Raw genomic sequence first — 19,661 nt, 5'->3', positions numbered from 1 at the left:
CAGTAAAATGAGTAATTATTTTTTTATATGTATTAAATTTAAAGTTTATTAAATAAAGAATTTCTTTAAAGCTTTAGAAATTTATTTTATGTTGTTATGCATGTTGTAGCTTTTGAATAAAAGGAAATGAAAGAGGAAAAAGAAACAAAATAATTAATGCCTTAAAAGGATATAATTTAAATGAAATGAAATGAAGATTACCTTCAGATGGTATTAGTAAGGGATGCAATGTACTTGTGCATGTTAAAAGAAATGATAAATGCGTGCCTTCGGGTGCAATTTGAGGGTATCTTTGGGTACTTTTTTTTAAGGTGTCTTCGGACACATTTTGAGTGTCTTCAAGCATATTTTTGAGAATATCTTCGAGTATGACGGTAATCCTGTAATGACTATTAACAATATTAAAAAGAGTAATTACTTAAAGTGAAACAAGAATGAATAAATTTAAAGTTTTAATGAAAATAATTGTATTTTTTGTTGATCATTCATGCATAGCATACAACAACAACAACAAAGCCTTAATCCCACTACGTAGGATTGGCTACATGAATCCTTTTTCTCCATTGCATCCTATTTAGTGTCATATTTTCATTTAGTTCTAATAAATTAAGATCATTTTTTATACAATACGCCTAAAACTTTCTAGGTCTATCTCTGCCTTTCTTAACATAAGTCGAATTTAAAACATCTACTCTCCTAATTGGATCATCAGATGGTCGACTATTAATGTGACCAAACCATCTAGGAGCTACAGTAGCTGTATCATAAATATAATCATTTTGCATTTGGTCTTTAAGTGTAGAGCCACTCATCCACCTAATCATTCTCATCTCAGCAACTTAACTTAGTATTATGCTTATCTTTTAAAGGCCAACCTTCAGCGCATAACATAAGCCAACATTCAGCCCTATTACGGATATATTCATTCATAGCATAACATAACATATAAATTTAATACATATTAAATTATAATTACTCACTAAGTTATACTTTGTTGCAAGTTAATGTTTTGTTTCAGAAGAAAGGGAGTTTTAGGTTGATCTTAGGAGGGGAACTCTCTCATTGGGCGGCAATCCTAACCCATTACTATGGGGAGTTTTAGGTTGATCTTAGGAGGGGAAGACCTCTCTCATTGGGCGGCAATCCTAACCCATTACTATGGTCAATTGGCCCTTGGTCCCATATTGGTTGTACCTATTTGGCGGGTTCAGCCCCCCTATAGAGCCTGTGTCAGAGAGTTGACCTAAAAGTTCTTAGCTATTAGTAGTTGAACCTTCGACTGCAAGTTTCTAGGTCATTTCTCCACTTTCTGTCTTCTCATCAAGTATATCTTCTCATGACACTTCTTGTATTCGATAAGATTACGACAAATAATATCCATACCATTGCCATCTGTGGACTTTATTGTGAGATGATGGGTAAGTATTTTTGATTGGAATGAGTTGAGGCTTTCTGAAGATACAATTATAGATTTATGATGCTTTTAATGAAGTTGAATCATCATTTTTCATAGATGTCATATTTTCACTAGCAAACGTTCTGGGAGGCTCCTCTCGCCCCAGATTCTCGCTAAAGAACTCTCTAATGATTGAAAGTTCTTTGAGTTGAGTCTCATCCACTCAGACTAGCTAGAAACGAGGACGGTCACATAACTCCTTATGTCAAACAAGATTTTTGAGGAGATGATAATGATTTATTTTTGTAGAGATGATGGTGGAGTCATCAAAGATGTTCTAGAAAAGCAAAGGAGCTGTAGTGAAGGTAGATTAATGATTTTTAAAATTTAGTTAAGTCCATTCAAGCTGTGATGCTGAACTACTTTAAGGGCAACCCCTATAGTGAATGTTTGCATTGCTCAGATAAGTTTGACGGGTCATTTAGGTGTTTTATGTTGGTTTTCCTGAAGTTGGATTTCATTATGATGAGCCAAAACTCTTTCAATTGTCATTCCTTGATGAACCTTTCAATCAATTTTTTTGCATTCCTTTGTGATGCTTATGATCGTTGTTGTGTAAACAAAACTTTAGTTTGTATCTGGTCTTGACATGCTTCTTCATAGTCGTGGGCCATCTGAAATGCCCCCTTTTTTGTAATATTAGTGAGTTACTTATTGAACGATGGTGATTAAGCTTTATAAAAACTCTCATAAGGTGCAACAAAGTGGTACCCTTTAGGGATGGCATGTTGGTGCTTTTTGTAAGGACCTTTGCGATGGGAGAAATTGGTCCATCTATTCTTCTTTTCCATATGAGAAGTTGTTTTGTTATGACTGTTATTACCTTGATTCTTTTGCTTCTTGATAGTGTCAAGGATATTATTGGCGAGTTACACAGTCTTGTGGACAAAATCTTCAGTATTGATAAATTTAGTGGCTTTTAAAAGCAGATGTTCTATGGTGTGGGATGAATTCCTTGCAATTGGGAAGTAAAAACTATCGGGCTATTGACCTAGAATAAAAGTTGCTTTGGCCGGGTATTTGTTTTCGTCAACAATGTTGTATGTGACCTCGTGGAACCTTTCACACACTCTTGAAGGACTTAGTCCTCGATTTTCTAAACACAAAATAGTGACTGAGACGTCTTAAGATGTATTTTTGGATGAGACACATTGGGAGAGAAATAAGCATGAAAACTCAGTCGATTTTATATTAATGGTCAACAAAGAAGTGAACCGCCTCCGTACTATCTTTGAAGTTATTGATAAACAAGCAATACCTAACTTTAAAAAAAATATTGAGACATCACGTTCTTTTAAGTGTCCAAATAATTTTAACTGTTCAAGAAAAAAAATATTAAAATTTATTAACTTTTCTAAACCTCGTAAGAAAAATCTTAAATTTTAGGGTTGGCAATTGCTGACCCTGGACATAATTTGCTTTTGCCCCTACCTCCATCATGTCTTCTTCATACTATAGGTATTTGTATGCTTTCCACAGATGACTCCAAGGACGTGAATGAGTAAAAAAATCCATTCCCAAAGCTGTCAAGAGATAGCACACATGTTCAGGTTTGGTAGCAAGGGAGATTAGGAGAGTACCATGTATGGATTATTCTATGATATAATAAAGGGAAGAGGTTTGGTAGCAAAGGAGATTAGGAGTGAACCATATATGGATTGTTCTATGATGAGATAAAGGGAAGAGCAATAACACAAAAGGATACTCAATGTATTTTTGGTGGTTTGGTCGTGAAATCTGCATCCATTGTGAAGTCTTTTCAGAAGATTTCTTCCTTGTTTGAGAGAGGTCAAGTTACATGAGACAATTTTGCCAACTTGCATGTTCTTTGAGCTACTGGGGACTTTTTGGCTAGTCGGACTTGGTGGAAACCTTGGCTTCTCAAAAAAGAGACGAGAGATATTGAAGAGAAAAGTAACAAATCGGGAGGACCTATGATAAAATAAAATTACAATATGGAAAAGTAAGTGAGAAAACTTAAAATCAGATATCAAGACAAATTAATTTCTCTACGTTGAATTGCCTTGAGATCTTTTGGTATTGTTAACAACTAGCCTCTTAGTCAACCTTTTTCATACACTAATGTTAAGTATTTCTAATAGTGATTCTCTTTTGAAGTTAGGATCAATTTTGATGGGTAGTTTGAGGGGTCAAGTGCTTTATGACAACTCAACGGAATTGAATGCGGCCACATGTGATGATATATCTATGATTAAGGAAGAGCAAAGGATATTGGAGACCTTGGTCTGTTGGGGCATCAAGAGGTGCTTATGACCTCGGATGGCAGTTTTTTTTTTGATGAATCAACACGTTAAGAAATATTCATAGGACAAACATGTTTAATGAAGTACGTTATTTGATGGAATGTCATTTTTCCATGAACCAATGTTCATGAATTCTAGTGGTATAATGTATTGGGATTTGTGATGATGGCATTAATCTTCTCAAAGAATATGGCCGAAGTGAGTTCGAGAGGAAACAATGGCTACTGAACATTACCTAAACTTTCCCCAAGATAAAGCATTCCTGTGATACATTCTTGAAAGATGAGCTATCAAGAGGTAGAAATTAGATTAAGCGATGGTCAAATCTATCATAATAATTTTGAATACATTCATGGTGGAGAAAGCCCAATTTATGGCTATTGACTAGCCCATTACTTTCTAGAATGATGGGGTGTTATTTTATCATTTATTTGATAATGTCTCGCTAAATTTTTTATTTACAAATTATTCAATTATTTTATTGGCTCACTCCATGTGAATCATCTATTACTACTTGATTATGTTATGTGGATTTTTGATAATCTAGTTGAAGGTGTTAGAATTATATCTCATGCCTCATTAATTATGGTCATATTTATATTCTATTTTTCCAAGTTTTTCATATTGCTTTCCATGTTTCATAATTATTTTGTTGGAAATAATTTTATTTTATTGCTACTTTCTAGTTGTTAGAAAATAGGCTAATATAGTGATTTTGAGACATTTACCTACATATTAACCCTCTTTGTTGTTTGAATGACAAGATTTGCCCTTGAAATATGCATCCTTGTCATCTTCTTGCATGCTCAAAGTTTATCAAATCCACTATTTCTGTAATTTAAAATTTTATATTTGTTGCAGGGAAGCAGATTAGGCATAACCAATGTAATTTCTACCGATTCGATTCGCCACATGATGAGAAGCTTTGCAGACGAAAAAGAAAATCCACTCCTATGGTCCTCAACTTATCATGCTGGTGAATGCTTAGATCCGGTGGAATTTGCGAAAGCAAAGTTGAAGAGGAAAGCAAAAAGACTCGCCGGTGCTTCCCAATCTTTTCTTGCGGAAGAATTGGTTGATAATTCCACAGCTGGTAAATCTGTAAGAAAATCACCAGAGGGTTCTAGGACAGAGGTAATTGGTAAAAAGCAAATGGCTATTGAGGGTTTCAAGGCACAGAGTGAGATGGTCATTGATAGTCTTGATAGATTGATCACGAAATGGGAAGATCAAAATCAATCTGCTATCATTGAAGGTGTTCATTTGAACCTCAATTTTGTGGTGGGTACTTGTGTATGGTATCTCAAAATGATGTATTATTGTCTCTTTTCTTGCGTACATTTTTTTTATTGTTTAAAAAAAAGGGCGGCCACTTATATTTGGCATATTTAACACTTAAACTTTGATATTTATTTATTTCAATTTTAAAAGTTACTAATAGTGGTATTTTTTATGTGATGTTGATGATTTGAGGGGTATGCAATATCAACACAATTTTAGAAGTTAGTGATAGTGGTATATTTCACATAAAAATGGGGCCATATATATACATACCACACAATTCTTACATATTACCTATCTAACACTTTAAATTTGATATTTATATGCATATAACTGAATTCTTTAACATCACATCAAAAATACAAATATTATTAACTTCTTTAAAAGTGAAAATTTACCTTTTCATGCATCTGTTTATAGAAACTATTATAAATGTAAATATCCAACCTAGGTGTTAGAGATGTAAATACATAAGAAATCTGTGGTATGTATGCAAATTTCCCCAAAAAAGAAAAGGGAAATTTACATACATGCCTCACAGTTCTTATGTATTTACATATCTAACACCTAAATCTCATATTTAGTTGCATGCCTTAGAAATCTTTATCACCATATGATAATATCACTGTCGCTATATTCTTAAAAGTGAAATATACCTTTTCTTGCAGTTTATGATAAGGTGTTACAAGTGCAAATATCAAACTTTGGCTGTTAGATATTTAAATACATATGAATTGTACTGTATGCTATGTAAAATTCCCCCCACAAAAATGACATGTAATATTAGTGCCATAAAGTAGAAGCTATATTTCTTTCATTTATGCTTACGACTCTCTTGTACCTTGGCTTCTAGACAAATTTGTTTCATTTACATATATTTTTCAAATAAACTAGTTCATAATTCTTATAATTATGTGCTTTTTTCTATCAGAAATTTGTGAATTATTTTTTATTCTAAATTGGCTTCAAATTTTTTTTTTTCTTTTTTGTAGATGGGACTCATGAAGAGGCATCCTTCAATAATACCTTTTATGGTTTACATCACAAATGAGGAGAAACACAAGGAGAGATTTGCAGTGCGCGCTAAATACATGGCACTAGATCCCTCAAAAAACAAATATGTAAAATACATAAATAATATAAGAACGATTCAAGATTACCTCTGCAACCGTGCTGATAAGCATCTGGTGCCTAAAATAAATAATACAAATGTTGACCGAAGTGTAGCGACAATTCATGCTACAGTTTTCAGCTGTCTAAGGAGGCAAGAGGCAGGCGAGAAGCTGTATGATCCGCTTACAAATACTGTTCCTATAATTCATGAAGAACACAGAAATCAATGTGCTGCTAATTCTCTTAGTTCCAAAAGAATGTTTCAGCTGATACAGAGATTAGGGTCTTCGAGGCATCTTATGGCACTCGTTAATACTGATGGCTCCGTTGCGAGGACTTGGACGTTTGATTCTGTTAATGGTAATATGATTCCTTCATCCAATGATGGAAGCTGCGAAGAAAGCAATGTGTTTGGAAGTTTGCAGATTTGTAAGGCAGAGCCTGTAAATCTTCAGTTTGGAAATTTTGGGATTAGTGCTTGGGCTAATGATGCAGGTGGTACAAGTTATGCTGGAAGTATTGATGATTCCAGAGCTGATGGAACTGATTCTATGAGCAAATACTACTCTTCTTGCCCTAGCTCTCCTAGAATTTCAGGTGCTTCCAAAGAGGTAATGAAGAAATTTTTTTTTTTTGCAAATTTAGGCTTTTTTTAGATGCCACTTTAAATGCAAATATAATTTTTGCGGTCATTACATAAATCTTAACCTAATATTACACTTTTAGGTGATAATGGATACGTGTTGTAGAAGTTCTTCATATGCAAACCATGCTATGTGTATTTGCTTCCAGTTTTATGACTTGCATATATGCCCTTAACTGTAATTTTTTAGTAGTAGTAGTAGTAGTGTTTGTCAGCGGCTTGATATAATTGAAGCCGGAACTTTCCTAATTGATCTCTTTTTCAGTTCTCGTTTCTATACCGGATGTTTTGCAATTTAACTTTTGAGTGTATTTTTAATTGTTGTTTTGTTTGGACTATTTTTGTACATGACATTTGAATTCCATTGGGACGTTTTTATCCTTTTTCCTGGATGTGTATCCAGTTCGTTTTTTTTATCTCGCCATTTACCATTGTCTTGCATATTATGATGTAGTTAAACTGCTAGTATTTTCAATACCAAATCTTTTAGTTTTTAACTTTTGTCCACTTGTCCTGAATCTACAGCTTCTTGAGAACTGGGTATGTTATCACTGAACAAACAGTCTTATTTATAGGTGTCTAAGATGAATACTAGAAGAAAGCATAAATGAAAGAATCAATGATTTAAAAGAGAATAAATGAAAACACGCATGCATACATACATGCATACATATATGTGTGTGTCATGTGAGAAGTTTTCCTCTTACAAATATATAGTTGACCCAATCAATCGACATAAGTGAATGTTTCCATATACAAGTGCTTAATCTATGTATACAACAACCCTTTCCTAGGATCTTTTTTTGATGTATTTGAGAATGGGAAGACCATCCTAATGTTTTTGTTTTTGGGTTTTACATATGTTGACATACAACTCCAACTACAAAAAAAGAGATATCCAATCGTGTAGCTACTAAGTAAATTAATTTTTGGTAAATCTTTGGTACTTTGATAGATTACAAATGACATATACTTATCATATATGGTCCGTAAAAACTATGCGGGTGTCAATAGATTTACCAAAATACCACCTTGACTGATTTACTGGTTGCTTTTGCTCCCCGTCTTTTTGGTTACAACCTGAACATGATTAAATTATTTTTTTGGATTTGTAATGTTGATTATTAGAATCCGAATTTATTTATTAGTAAAATAGATACTCTATTTTTTTCTATTCCCATTCATGTAGTGATAACCTTACAGTTCAACATGAAAACTGAAATATAGTTGTATATTCCTTGGGCACTGTAAGTATTCTTCTACTCTTCATTCATTTCCCTCAGAAGCAAATGCTATCTTATAAAATTGCCTAGCTATATGATAGTAGCTGTAAAATATACATCCCTTGTCACATTGTATATATGTTTGTGTATAAACCCATGTTTTTAACTCTAATTTGCTATCAATCCAGCCTATGGAAGAAATATCTGTATCTGGAAGTGGAAGTGAAGATGAAGCTGATGAACAGCCTGCTGCTGACAGTGAAGACGATCACATGTACACAGAGGACATCCATGAAGAGGTATGTATTATAATTTTTGGCTCATATCTATTGTTGGTTATTGTTTTAGATTCGACTTGTGTTAAGAAAGACAGAGGTAGACCTAGAAAGGCTTGGGCTTATTGTATAAAAAATGATCTTAATTTACTGGAACTAAATACTAAATGAAAATATGACACTAAATAGAGAAAAGGATTCATGCAGCCAACCCCACTTAGTGGGATTAAGGCTTTGTTGTATTGTATGATTTTATTAGTTGTTGGTTATTTAGCACCTTGTTCCCATTTCATGTAATTTATATGTTTTCACTCTGGTTCAGGCATGCAAATGAATTAAGAACCGGAATTATTTTCTTAAAACAGGATTGATTTCATTTCACCGACGAAAACTCACATGAAAAATGTACATTTGTTGGGTACCCCCACCAACTACAACTAAGCTGAACCAAGCTAAGCAGGTGCTTGTTCCAGTTCGAGCTTGAGGTTGTTTATTAAGAGCTTGTTCAAGCTTGATTCGAGCTCGGTTCATATAGAGATTTTAAAGCTTATTAATGGTCAGCTCGTTTAACAAAATGAATGAGCCATAATCGAGGTTTAATTGAGTTTTATGTGAGCTTTATAAAAATTGAACGAGTCATGTCAAACATTGCTCGTTGAGCCTAAAATTAAACATTCAAATGATACTGTTTCTGAAAGAGTTGTAATCGAGCCATAATCAAATTTGTTCATGAGATTTAAATGATTATATTTATGAACATAAATGAACAGAACAATAAGCTGTTCAAGTTTGTTCACTCAGTATTCGAGTACTTACGAAATTCTTCAAACTCGTTCGATTAATTAATCAAATTCTCGGTTCATAGCATAGTCAAGTGTAACTTGTCAAATGCTTGGTACATTTGCAAGCGTGTTCCTTGACATTCTATTTCCTGTCCACTAACATTTTATGTAGATGCAGAAACTAAAAATCTTTCATCATATTCTTGCAGACAGATGAATTTTTTTTAAGTTCAGGCTATAAAGTAATAATATATTTTATTTGATAGATGGTGAAAGCATTATTTATGGAAGATTATATGGCAATGATATATTTAGATCATTTGGGCAAGTATAGTAGATAATAGAGTAAGGGGTTAGTGGATGCCCCAATAGGGAATGCGATATTTGTAGACCAAAGTTATATGACTAGAAGTTGTAGAGGAGTTTGGTCTATTGTTAACGCCTTATGTAATTCAATGGTAGAAAGGAGGAGGATGCAAAATGCATAAAAATGAAACAATAGGTGGGATGAAGCTAATTATTGCCACGATCTGATTCGAGGCTTAGAATTAACTAATGCGGGCACAAACGGTCGGACGGTGGGAATTAAATTTTATATAACTAAACATTTAGCAAATGAAAAAACCGCTGAAGAAATTAAATTAAAACAACAAAATTAAATTTCCCTCCTTACAGATTGTTCGCGCCTTCTATAAATATTTTTTCTTATATTGTTCATCTTTTAATCAATTAATTACACATGAAAAGTTAGTTTAAAAAACAAATAATATGCATGCCAATGCATACCAACACACCTAAAGTATAGTAATATAAAGAAAAAATAAATAATATAACATGTCAATGATTCATTAAAATATTTGATAGTTTATGAATATGATAACTTACGATATTTCATGCTATTCAATATGTTTTACGATATCAATAATATATTTATATTATTCTATGTCTGTGCAACCGTTACAGGAACACCATTTAAAAATTGTATCAGTTAAGCTATTTCAATGTCAATATCATTTTCCATTTATGTGCACCGGTACTTTAGTGTTTTCCCACTTGTATCATAAATAGACAAATCTATCATAGTAAATCATGACATGCAAATATATTATATTAAATATTATCTAATAATGATCATTTCATTCTCATTTGTATAACAATCAATATATTTGTGCATGAATCAATATTTATGGTAATTTAAACAATACTGAGTATACTTGTCACTATAACAATATGAACAAAATTCAATAGAACCATAAATCATGGAGTTGTGTTATATATATAACAACATCAGTAAGTGCATTTGGTCGAGAAGAAACAAAATATTACTATAACATAAAACTCTTAATACTCACCTCTAAACCGTATGACTTGTCTTAAATCTTCAAACACGCTTAATCTTGTCTTCAATAATTAGTTACCTATAATATAATAAAGAATAAAATTTTAAGCATATCATTAGTTATGTTTAATCAATCCTTTAGTTAATTACGACATTTTAATTGTTGATTACAAACTTTTATTTAATTATTCCGGTTACTTTAATTTGACTATCAATACAATAACTTACTCAACATGAATGATTTGTATTTTTTTTCAAATTCAATTAATGTCCCCTCTAATTTAAATAAGTAAAATGTAAAAATTATTTTCATTTTTTGATTAAAGTTTTTATACTTATTATTATTATTATTATTATTATTATTATTATTATTATTAATTATGTTATTGCATATATACAAATTTCATAAACTATATTATTTTAATTAAGATTTCAGTACTTAAACTTTAAATTGAATCATTGAAATTAATATAAAATATTATTAATTTATACAAAATACCTTTGGAAATAATATTCTAACATTGTTCTCAAAGTTAATCTAAAATTTCTTTAACTCGAGTCTTGATTTAATTAAATCTTACAAGTAATAATTAATAATTAATAAATATTTATTAACAATAAATTAAATTCATAAATGAATATTATCAAAGCCCTTACCTCACTGTTTGGTTTCCCCCCTTCCCGCACGCAAACCCTTCCTTGCCTCTTCTCAGCTCGACAACGGCGTCACACACGAGGTCTGGTCCTTACGAGAGCTCCTTCCTCTCTACAAAACCATAGTGTTCTTCCTCGTCACTCCTTTCTCTACCTTCGATTGTGGGTCGATGCAACACATCTCACATGCAACCTTCCTCTTTCTTCATGCAAGCACAATGTTGCTGCCCAAACTTGCTTGAGGCACCTTCTCCCGCACCAAACCACGGGGTCCTCTTCTTTCCATGACCTCAACACTTTGGTAAGAGAATTGCTCGACTCCTATTCATTCTCTGCCCTCTCTGTTGTTCTCTCCTTTCCTTCATTCATGTCACTTTATAACACGGAAGTACCCTTTCGAGTTTCAGCTTGTATGCTTCCTCTCCCAGTCTTCGACTCAATGAAACGAGGCACATAATTATGATTATGAATATTACATGTCTACACCCTATACCTCTTCGAAAGAGGAGAAAAATATATTCCATCAGTTCGTTATGATAGATCACATGGGAAAACTGAAAGTTTGTAGGTAGGGTCCTAATATTTATGTTCAAGTTGGTTTAAATCTGTTTGATCATGCTTAATTATGATTGTTTTATTTTATTTTATTATAACATTCTGTGTCATAATTTGTTAAAAATTTGATTGTCGAGTCAATCCTACCCCTATTCAAGATTAGCTTGAAGTTATTCTATCCAATCTTGAGCTGAGCCAATAATTGTTAAAAACTAGCTTGATTTGATCTTGATTTGAGTCATGGCATAGTTTTAAAGCGCCAAAGTTCTATGTATGTACATATGAGAGTTTATGTTTTAGATACTTAAATACATAAGAATTGCGTGCTATGCATATTAAATTCGCGTATAAGTTCAAATAGTTGCAGAATATCCATTGACATTTCTACGCTAGTTTATCCTCAACTATCAACATAGTCTTTGACGCAGCTGCCTTAAACTACTTTGCTTTGAGGCCAAATGACCGCGGCTAATTTATTGCTCTGTTTTTAATTATTTTTGTGTGCAAGTGTATAATTGCCATCTCACCCTTACGTATTTTGGTCCATAAGCTGTTGAATAGTTACAGGCTAGTGGGAATGTATTTGGATAGAGAAAATTATCAATATATTTTCTTGACTCTTGCAGAAGGTCATTTTAGTCCCAAAATTTATAAAGTGTCAACTTAATCCCCATACTCTTTTAATATGAGCTGAAATAATCTCGACAGGGTACTATTTGATTCCTAATTCAAAGAGCTTGGTGACTCGTCTGACACTTTTATAGAATGTGGGACTAAAATGATCTTTTGCATTGTTTTGCAAGGATTATTTTGCACAATACAACCATTATTGTTTTTTTTTTCCCAAAAAAAAAACATGAGCTATAAAAAGCTTCACTATGCCGTTTTCGTCTTCCTCATACTCATCTACAAGATAAGCACTTTCTTTTTTCAGATGGAGGGTTCGGTCGATGAAGAATCAACCAAGTCAGACGAAGAGTATGACGACTTGGCCATGCTCGATGGCTTAGAGGATGGCTATTCTTCTTCAGATGATGAGCCACCAGCGGCTAATTGCAAGAGACTAACAGATGGCAGGCTTACCGAAATCAATTCAGTTAAGAAAATTGAGCTCTTGGAGCTGATACAGAAATATCAACAGAGCCTGGATTTGTTTTTCCAGAATAATGAAACTTCGAACCAGGCATGCAATCCTCACCTTAATTCTGATAGAAAAAGTAGTCTGGATTTGTTTTGAACAATATTTATGGTCTCTCTTCAATAAAAAGTTAAAAAATAAAATAAAACCGATGGTATCAAATAATTTCATTTAGTTTTTTGTGGTTCAATTCATGGCAACTTATTCTCTGCTGCCTTCCAATATTGCTGAAGATGACATTTGTGTGAGGTTAGGGTGAGTTATTATGGAAGTAATTTTGGAGGTAATTATTGTTTATGGCATTTTTCATACATTCCAAAGATTTTTTATATATTTACATATTTAATAATTAGTTTTTCATATTTATATGCCAGCCCTCAGAATCTTTATCATATAAAATATACTATGATTACCAAGTTTTCAAAAGTGAATTACACCTTTTCATGTATAGGTTTGTGACAGTGTAAATATCAAACTTTGAGTTTCAAATATTTAAATACATTAGTATTGTGTGGCATGTATGAAAATGCCTCAAATAATGGGTCGCTTAAACACCTCATGTTTCAAGGACAATTTTTTATATATCTTCATATATAATTTGCTTGGTTCGTTCTTACATTTCCTCGCTATGTTCGTCTGAGCATAGGCCATGCGGAAATGAAGTTCTAAAAAGGTAAATGTGAAGAGACGTTTCAATCAAAACAAAACGGGGCACGAACAAAAGGGCAATTGAAAGGTCAAATTTTTCTTCAAGTCTTTATTCATTTAAGCTATTCAATATGCTTTTAAATTCTTAACAATGCATTCTTTATTGCTTTTGACCACTCCTTGAATTAATATATCTTAAAATTTTCTTAACTTAATTACTTTTGCATTTACTACATCTTAATACCTCTTGAGAGCAATTCTAACATCCTTCAAAAATCGAAAATTAATTCATGGCCATACGCATTTTGGCGAAATTTATTGCTTTTAATCACTCCTTGAATTAATATATCTTAAAATTTCTTAACTTAATTACTTTTGCATTTAATACATCTTAATACCTCTTGAGAGCAATTCTAACATCCTTCAAAAATCAAAAATTAATTCATGGCCATACGCATTTCGGCGAAGCTTTGTTTCATTATGATTGGCATGATAAAATTGGGCTCGCTTCCATTTCATAATGAAAAGATGATTATGATACATATATAAACTCATAAAATAATAATTCATGCACTATTATTAAAACTTCTAACATGATCATACATAAGCAACAACCAAAATAAAGTAAATGTTTTCATGCAAATGTTCCACATTACGTAACTATGATATATGAATGCAATTGAAAAAACACATATGACATGAAAATTAGTTATTGAATGAAACCCATAAGTCACCTAAAAAAACAGAAGTTCTTGTGGGAGCACATGTTGACATAACTATGATATATGAATGCAATTGAAAAAACACATGACAGGAAAATTAGTTATTGAATGAAACCCATAGGTCACCTAAAAAACAGAAGTTCTTGTGGGAGCACATGTTGACAAATCTGCATAAAAAATATAACAAGATAGCCGTTAGATCTAATATTGATATGAATGCCAATGATATAATTTTACTTGCAGTCATGCATAATGAATGCTAGATAATGAAAATACTAATATTTGTGTACCACATTGGTGACAAGCATTTCGTTGGGCATAGTGGTGATGATCTTAAATTTGGTGAAGCCACCTGAGGTGATTTATGTTATGATTGCTACTATTAAGAACGAGTGATGAGTTATCCATGGAGTGATATAGAATGTTAAGGAAAGTATTTGCATATGATGTGTGCTAGCAATAGAGTACTGGATTATCGTCTTATTGTTGCTCAAAGATTCAACACACACTCAGATAAAAGAAAGCAAACAATAACGACACTTGAAGTTTTTATATAGAAAACCCGTAATGTAAAATAACCGCGGAGCCTGACCCAGTTGTAAAAATTCACTATAAATTAATGATTACAGAGTCACCTTATCCAACGAATGGGAAAGTGTTACAAAGTCTCCTGAATTACAATGTCGACGTGTGGATGAACTTATTGCAAAGAACAAGCAACGATCGATAACGATTAGCGATAGACAACAGGTGGTGGTAGACGTTAGTCGGTGCTTGTCGACGACGGTTGACGATGATCAGCGGTAGTTGACGACAACAATAATGATGCAGTACTTCACTCCTCAAAGCTTTTAGTTTTTCCTCAATTCTCAAGTTTTCTTTCCCCCCTCTCATGCTTTCTTTCCCCCCTCTCATGAGAGAGGTAAGGTTCTATTTATAATGTTCTGGGTGCAATTAATGCATGAATATGAACCACTTTGATCGGATGGTTTAGAGGGCTCCCCTCGATCAGACAACGTTTGATGAACATTCTGTCAATAAGGAAGAACGAAAATCAGACAAGTAAATTAAGAGTTTTCTATAATTAGGAGCTTCCTTATTTAAATTATTTCCAATATCTATATTCTGATTTATTTCCCTTTTAGCTGAATATTTAGATTAGGAATATGTATTATTAAGTTGCCTAAAATAGATTATACAAAATATTTTATACCTAAAATAGATTGTAAGATTATTATTTAATGGAATAAAAGCAAGGGGAAAATGCTTCGAGCTTATTCAGATTTCAGCCTATTTTTTTCTCAAAACTTTAATATGATATCAGAGCCAAATTTTTGCCCTAACCACCGCTAATTGTTGGAGTACCGTCAAAACTCCCTTCCTGTCGGCCTTCTTGCTGGACGGGAATGGAGGAATTATTTCTTTGCCTTGATTTTTGCTCGTCTTTTCGTTGTCTAATTATTTCTCAGCCTGCGTCGTCTTCGTTCTACTTTGTCTTCCTCTTCGACTACGAAAATCAGACAAGTAAATTAAGAGTTTTCTATAATTAGGAGCTTCCTTATTTAAATTATTTCCAATATCTATATTCTGATTTATTTCCCTTTTAGCTGAATATTTAGATTAGGAATATGTATTATTAAGTTGCCTAAAATAGATTATACAAAATATTTTATACCTAAAATAGATTGTAAGATTATTATTTAATGGAATAAAAGCAAGGGGAAAATGCTTCGAGCTTATTCAGATTTCAGCCTATTTTTTTCTCAAAACTTTAATATGATATCAGAGCCAAATTTTTGCCCTAACCACCGCTAATTGTTGGAGTACCGTCAAAACTCCCTTCCTGTCGGCCTTCTTGCTGGACGGGAATGGAGGAATTATTTCTTTGCCTTGATTTTTGCTCGTCTTTTCGTTGTCTAATTATTTCTCAGCCTGCGTCGTCTTCGTTCTACTTTGTCTTCCTCTTCGACTCGGCCAGCCTCGACAGAACCGCTCCTTCGTTCTAACTCCGCCCGCAGTGGCTCCCTCCTTCGATCTCGCTTGTGTCGCTTGTGCGTGGCCACCGTGTTCTAAAGATGTAGAAAGAGAGCGTGAGCATAAGCTACGTGTACCCTCGATTCCTTGGGCTCCTCATCAAGCGACCAGATCTCGTTGCCTCGGGATCGTACGTCGTTATCCGGAGCGAAATAACTGCCTCCGTTGACCTAGTTGTCTACATTCCAGTCTCCAATTACGTCTCCCTTGATGTCCCCGTGCTTTCAACTATAGATGAGTCGCTTCTCTTCCCATCAGTTTCTACCGTTGTTGCTCCATGTCTACTGGAGGAGGCACGTACAGTTACCGCTGAATCGCCATGGTTCCGTTGTCGGGATCTACTATGTTTAGAGGTGCTACAACAAAATTAAATGAATGGGATAGTAAAGTTGGTGACGAAGATTGTGGATCTACTATGCTTAGAGGTGCTACGGCTTCGACATCTCGGCTTCAACACTTTTGGCGTGAAGATCAGGAACAAATCATCCTCGTCATCACAGGAAGAATCAATAGCATTTGGTTCATATAACATGACGCAGATGCTACTTGTGGGCTATGATCGGTAGCATTTAGATCAGGATGCAGATCCTACTTGTAGGTTATGATCGATAGCATTTGGATTGCGTAACTGGATCTTATTTGTGGGCTATCATCGGTAGCATTTGGATTAGAACGCGGACCCTACTTGTAGGCTATGATCGATAACATTTGGAATGTGTAACTAAATCCTTTTTGTGGGCTATGATCAGTAGCATTTGGATCAGGACGCAGATCCTATTTGTAGGCTATGATCGATAGCATCTGGATCATGTAACTGGATCCTATTTGTGAGCTATAATCGGTAGCATTTGGATCGAGTAACTGAAAGTGGATCCTTCTTAGGCTATGATTCTAATTTCTAGGCGAAAATGAAAAAGAATTACTTGTTTTTCTTTGCTCAAATCATGTTATTGTTCAGGAGCTGTCTCTGAGACTTGACATTCTCGGCTTTAGCACTCACAGCTTGAGGAGTTTTAGTCCCGATAATGTTATCAGTTTGTTGTTAGCAAATTGATGCTTCTTAATTAGTCAACATCAATTTGAGGGGATGTCAATAAGGAAGAACGGAAATCAGACAGCTAAATTAGGAGTTTTCTATAATTAGTAGCTTCTTTATTTAAATTATTTCCAATATCTTTATTCTGATTTATTTCCCTTTTAGCTGAATATTTAGATTAGGAATATGTATTATTAAGTTACCTAAAATGGATTATACAGAATATTTTATACCTAAAATAGATTGTAAGATTATTATTTAATGTAATTAAAGCAAAGGGAAAAGGTATCGAGCCTATTCAGATTTCAACCTGTTTTTTTCTCAAAATTTTGACACATTTGAGTGTCGTAATGATGTCAGAATTGAACGATCTTAAGTTCATTGGATTCGTCTAACCGAAACGCTCAATTTGATTATAAACTCTTCAGATTTGACATATATTTTATCTTCCAAATGTATCTGAAAAGCTTCCAAAAAGTTTAATGTCTTGATCGTGGCTTCATTTGACTCGGATTGGACCAATTTTTATATTATTAGGTCTGTCTTATTGAGCTAATCAGTTTGATTATAAGTTTGTTGAAATCAAACTTCTGGATGTTGCTTGAACGTTTCTTACTCAAAAGATTGTCCCAAGATCTATGACATGCCTTGAGTTTCGTGAAGAATGTTAGAAATTTGTTGATGACGTATTAACATACATGGACAAGGAATGGAGTGATAAGTTATATCATTAATTTGTTTACAATACAAGTGATATAACTAAATATTCATTGAACAATTTGTCATAGATGATATGCTCTTACATGGCCGTGCATTAAAATGACAATAACTACTCTTATTATTTCTTTTCAATGTATTAACTTATATGGTGGGTTTTGTATAACATGTTTGCTTTATTGCACATCATATTATAACAATACCACATGTGTAATTGCTTTAAACAAATGCTAAAAATAACTACAAGGAAAGATTGGACCATGTAATTATTTTTTGTGACATTATGTTGTAAATATTCTTCTATAAAAATAATATTTTATATTTATTTTGATGATGTAAACAAGAGAATAATTGTGTTTATTATACAAATATTTTTTTTAGATAATTAATAGCATAATCATTACATATATTATTTATTATTCTATAATGATATACTAGCTTTATGTGACTACAATTACAATCATAATTACTATACAAGTTAATAATACCTTTTAGCAGGGATGTTGTTTTTGGAATATATGACTATGTCATGTTGTGAAAAGGTTTTTATTTAGTTGAGGCATGATAAAGGTTGGCTACGAATGTCTATTGGGTTATGCTCTTGACCTACATTTGAACTATTATGAGTTAAATTAGATTTAGTTTATTGGTGTGCATCTAAGTATATTTCACCATGTTTGTCATGCTAATCTATTTAATAATCTTATTCATTTCATGCAAGTTAAGTTGATCCAGTTAAGTTTAGCTCTAAGGTCGGATTGAACCTATTAATCTCTTATGTTGACTAAACCGTTTAGGATGTTCTCGCGGAGCTTGTGAAGGTAATGAAATTATTTTGTTTAGATGCTACATAAAACATGTGCTTAAATATAAGATTTGAGTTGAGGCATTGCTGTTAGTTAAAATAGAGATCAATAATAATTCAAAATAATTAGTACTTTTTAGACTTTTAGGGGCTATTTGACAATAATTTTAGACTAAGATTTAACATGTAGACTAAAACTTGTCGGACGGGCAATTTGGACAAATAAAGCCCAGGATTCCATAAATTGAGATTTTATGGATTCCGGCCGTTAATCGTAGATTTACTAAATTCTGTTATACGACATATTTTGTCAAACCAGGAGGAGCTAAGAGGAAAAATGACAAGATTTGGGTTACTTTTCTCGATGATTTCGGTAGGAGTAGAGCGGGAGGATGATAAAGATGAGAGTTTTAGTTACACTGCAATTTCGTTGTTGCCTTCCTATCTAGCTAAAATCACGATTGTATTGCAAGGGTTCGCTCACAAAGGTGATGTTTTGGGCAAAACTAAGAGTTATGTATGTGAGGGTTTCTAGAAGGGTTAGATAGATCAGAGGCATTAATTTTATTTTATTTAAATTGAATGCTAATTAATAATTAATTAATAAGGCGTTAATTTTATTTTATTTAAATTTTTATTATTTAAATTGAATGCTAATTAATAATTAATTAATAAATTATCATATTATTTATAATTATGTAATTATTTAATAATTAATTAATTAAAATAAATGCATATTAAATTTTCATTTATTTAATAAATTTCTAAATAATCATTAATTAACATACTTAATAACTACTAAATTATTAATTTATAACTATTATATTATTGCTTTAAGTAGTAATTTCAAAATTAGAAATACGATTTATTAAAATTTATCATAATATAAAATAATAAACTTTAATTCTAATTTTTTATTAACAAACATACTAATTTTTAAATCTCAATAAAAATTGTCAAATAGTTTGATAGTATA

At 32.7% G+C, this 19,661-nt stretch overlaps 1 protein-coding gene across 1 annotated transcript in view; it reads left to right on the top strand.

The window, feature by feature from the left end:
• Positions 1 to 13,000, top strand: part of LOC110028112 (P-loop NTPase domain-containing protein LPA1-like) — a 30,089-nt gene extending 17,089 nt beyond the window's left edge. Inside the window, exons 3-6 of the mRNA XM_020729846.1 lie at positions 4,582 to 5,001; positions 5,994 to 6,725; positions 8,169 to 8,279; positions 12,520 to 13,000. Of these exons, the coding sequence (XP_020585505.1) occupies positions 4,582 to 5,001; positions 5,994 to 6,725; positions 8,169 to 8,279; positions 12,520 to 12,822 (1,566 nt within the window). The 3' untranslated portion in view covers positions 12,823 to 13,000. The remainder of the gene's footprint in view (positions 1 to 4,581; positions 5,002 to 5,993; positions 6,726 to 8,168; positions 8,280 to 12,519) is intronic.
• Positions 13,001 to 19,661: the final 6,661 nt, after the last annotated feature.

This window comes from Phalaenopsis equestris, unplaced genomic scaffold (genome assembly GCF_001263595.1).
Source record: "Phalaenopsis equestris unplaced genomic scaffold, ASM126359v1 Scaffold000002, whole genome shotgun sequence".
In the NCBI taxonomy this organism is placed as follows: Eukaryota; Viridiplantae; Streptophyta; class Magnoliopsida; order Asparagales; family Orchidaceae; genus Phalaenopsis; species Phalaenopsis equestris.
The sequence above is the reverse complement of the archived record's forward strand: the minus strand, read 5'-3'. Positions and strand labels throughout refer to the sequence as shown.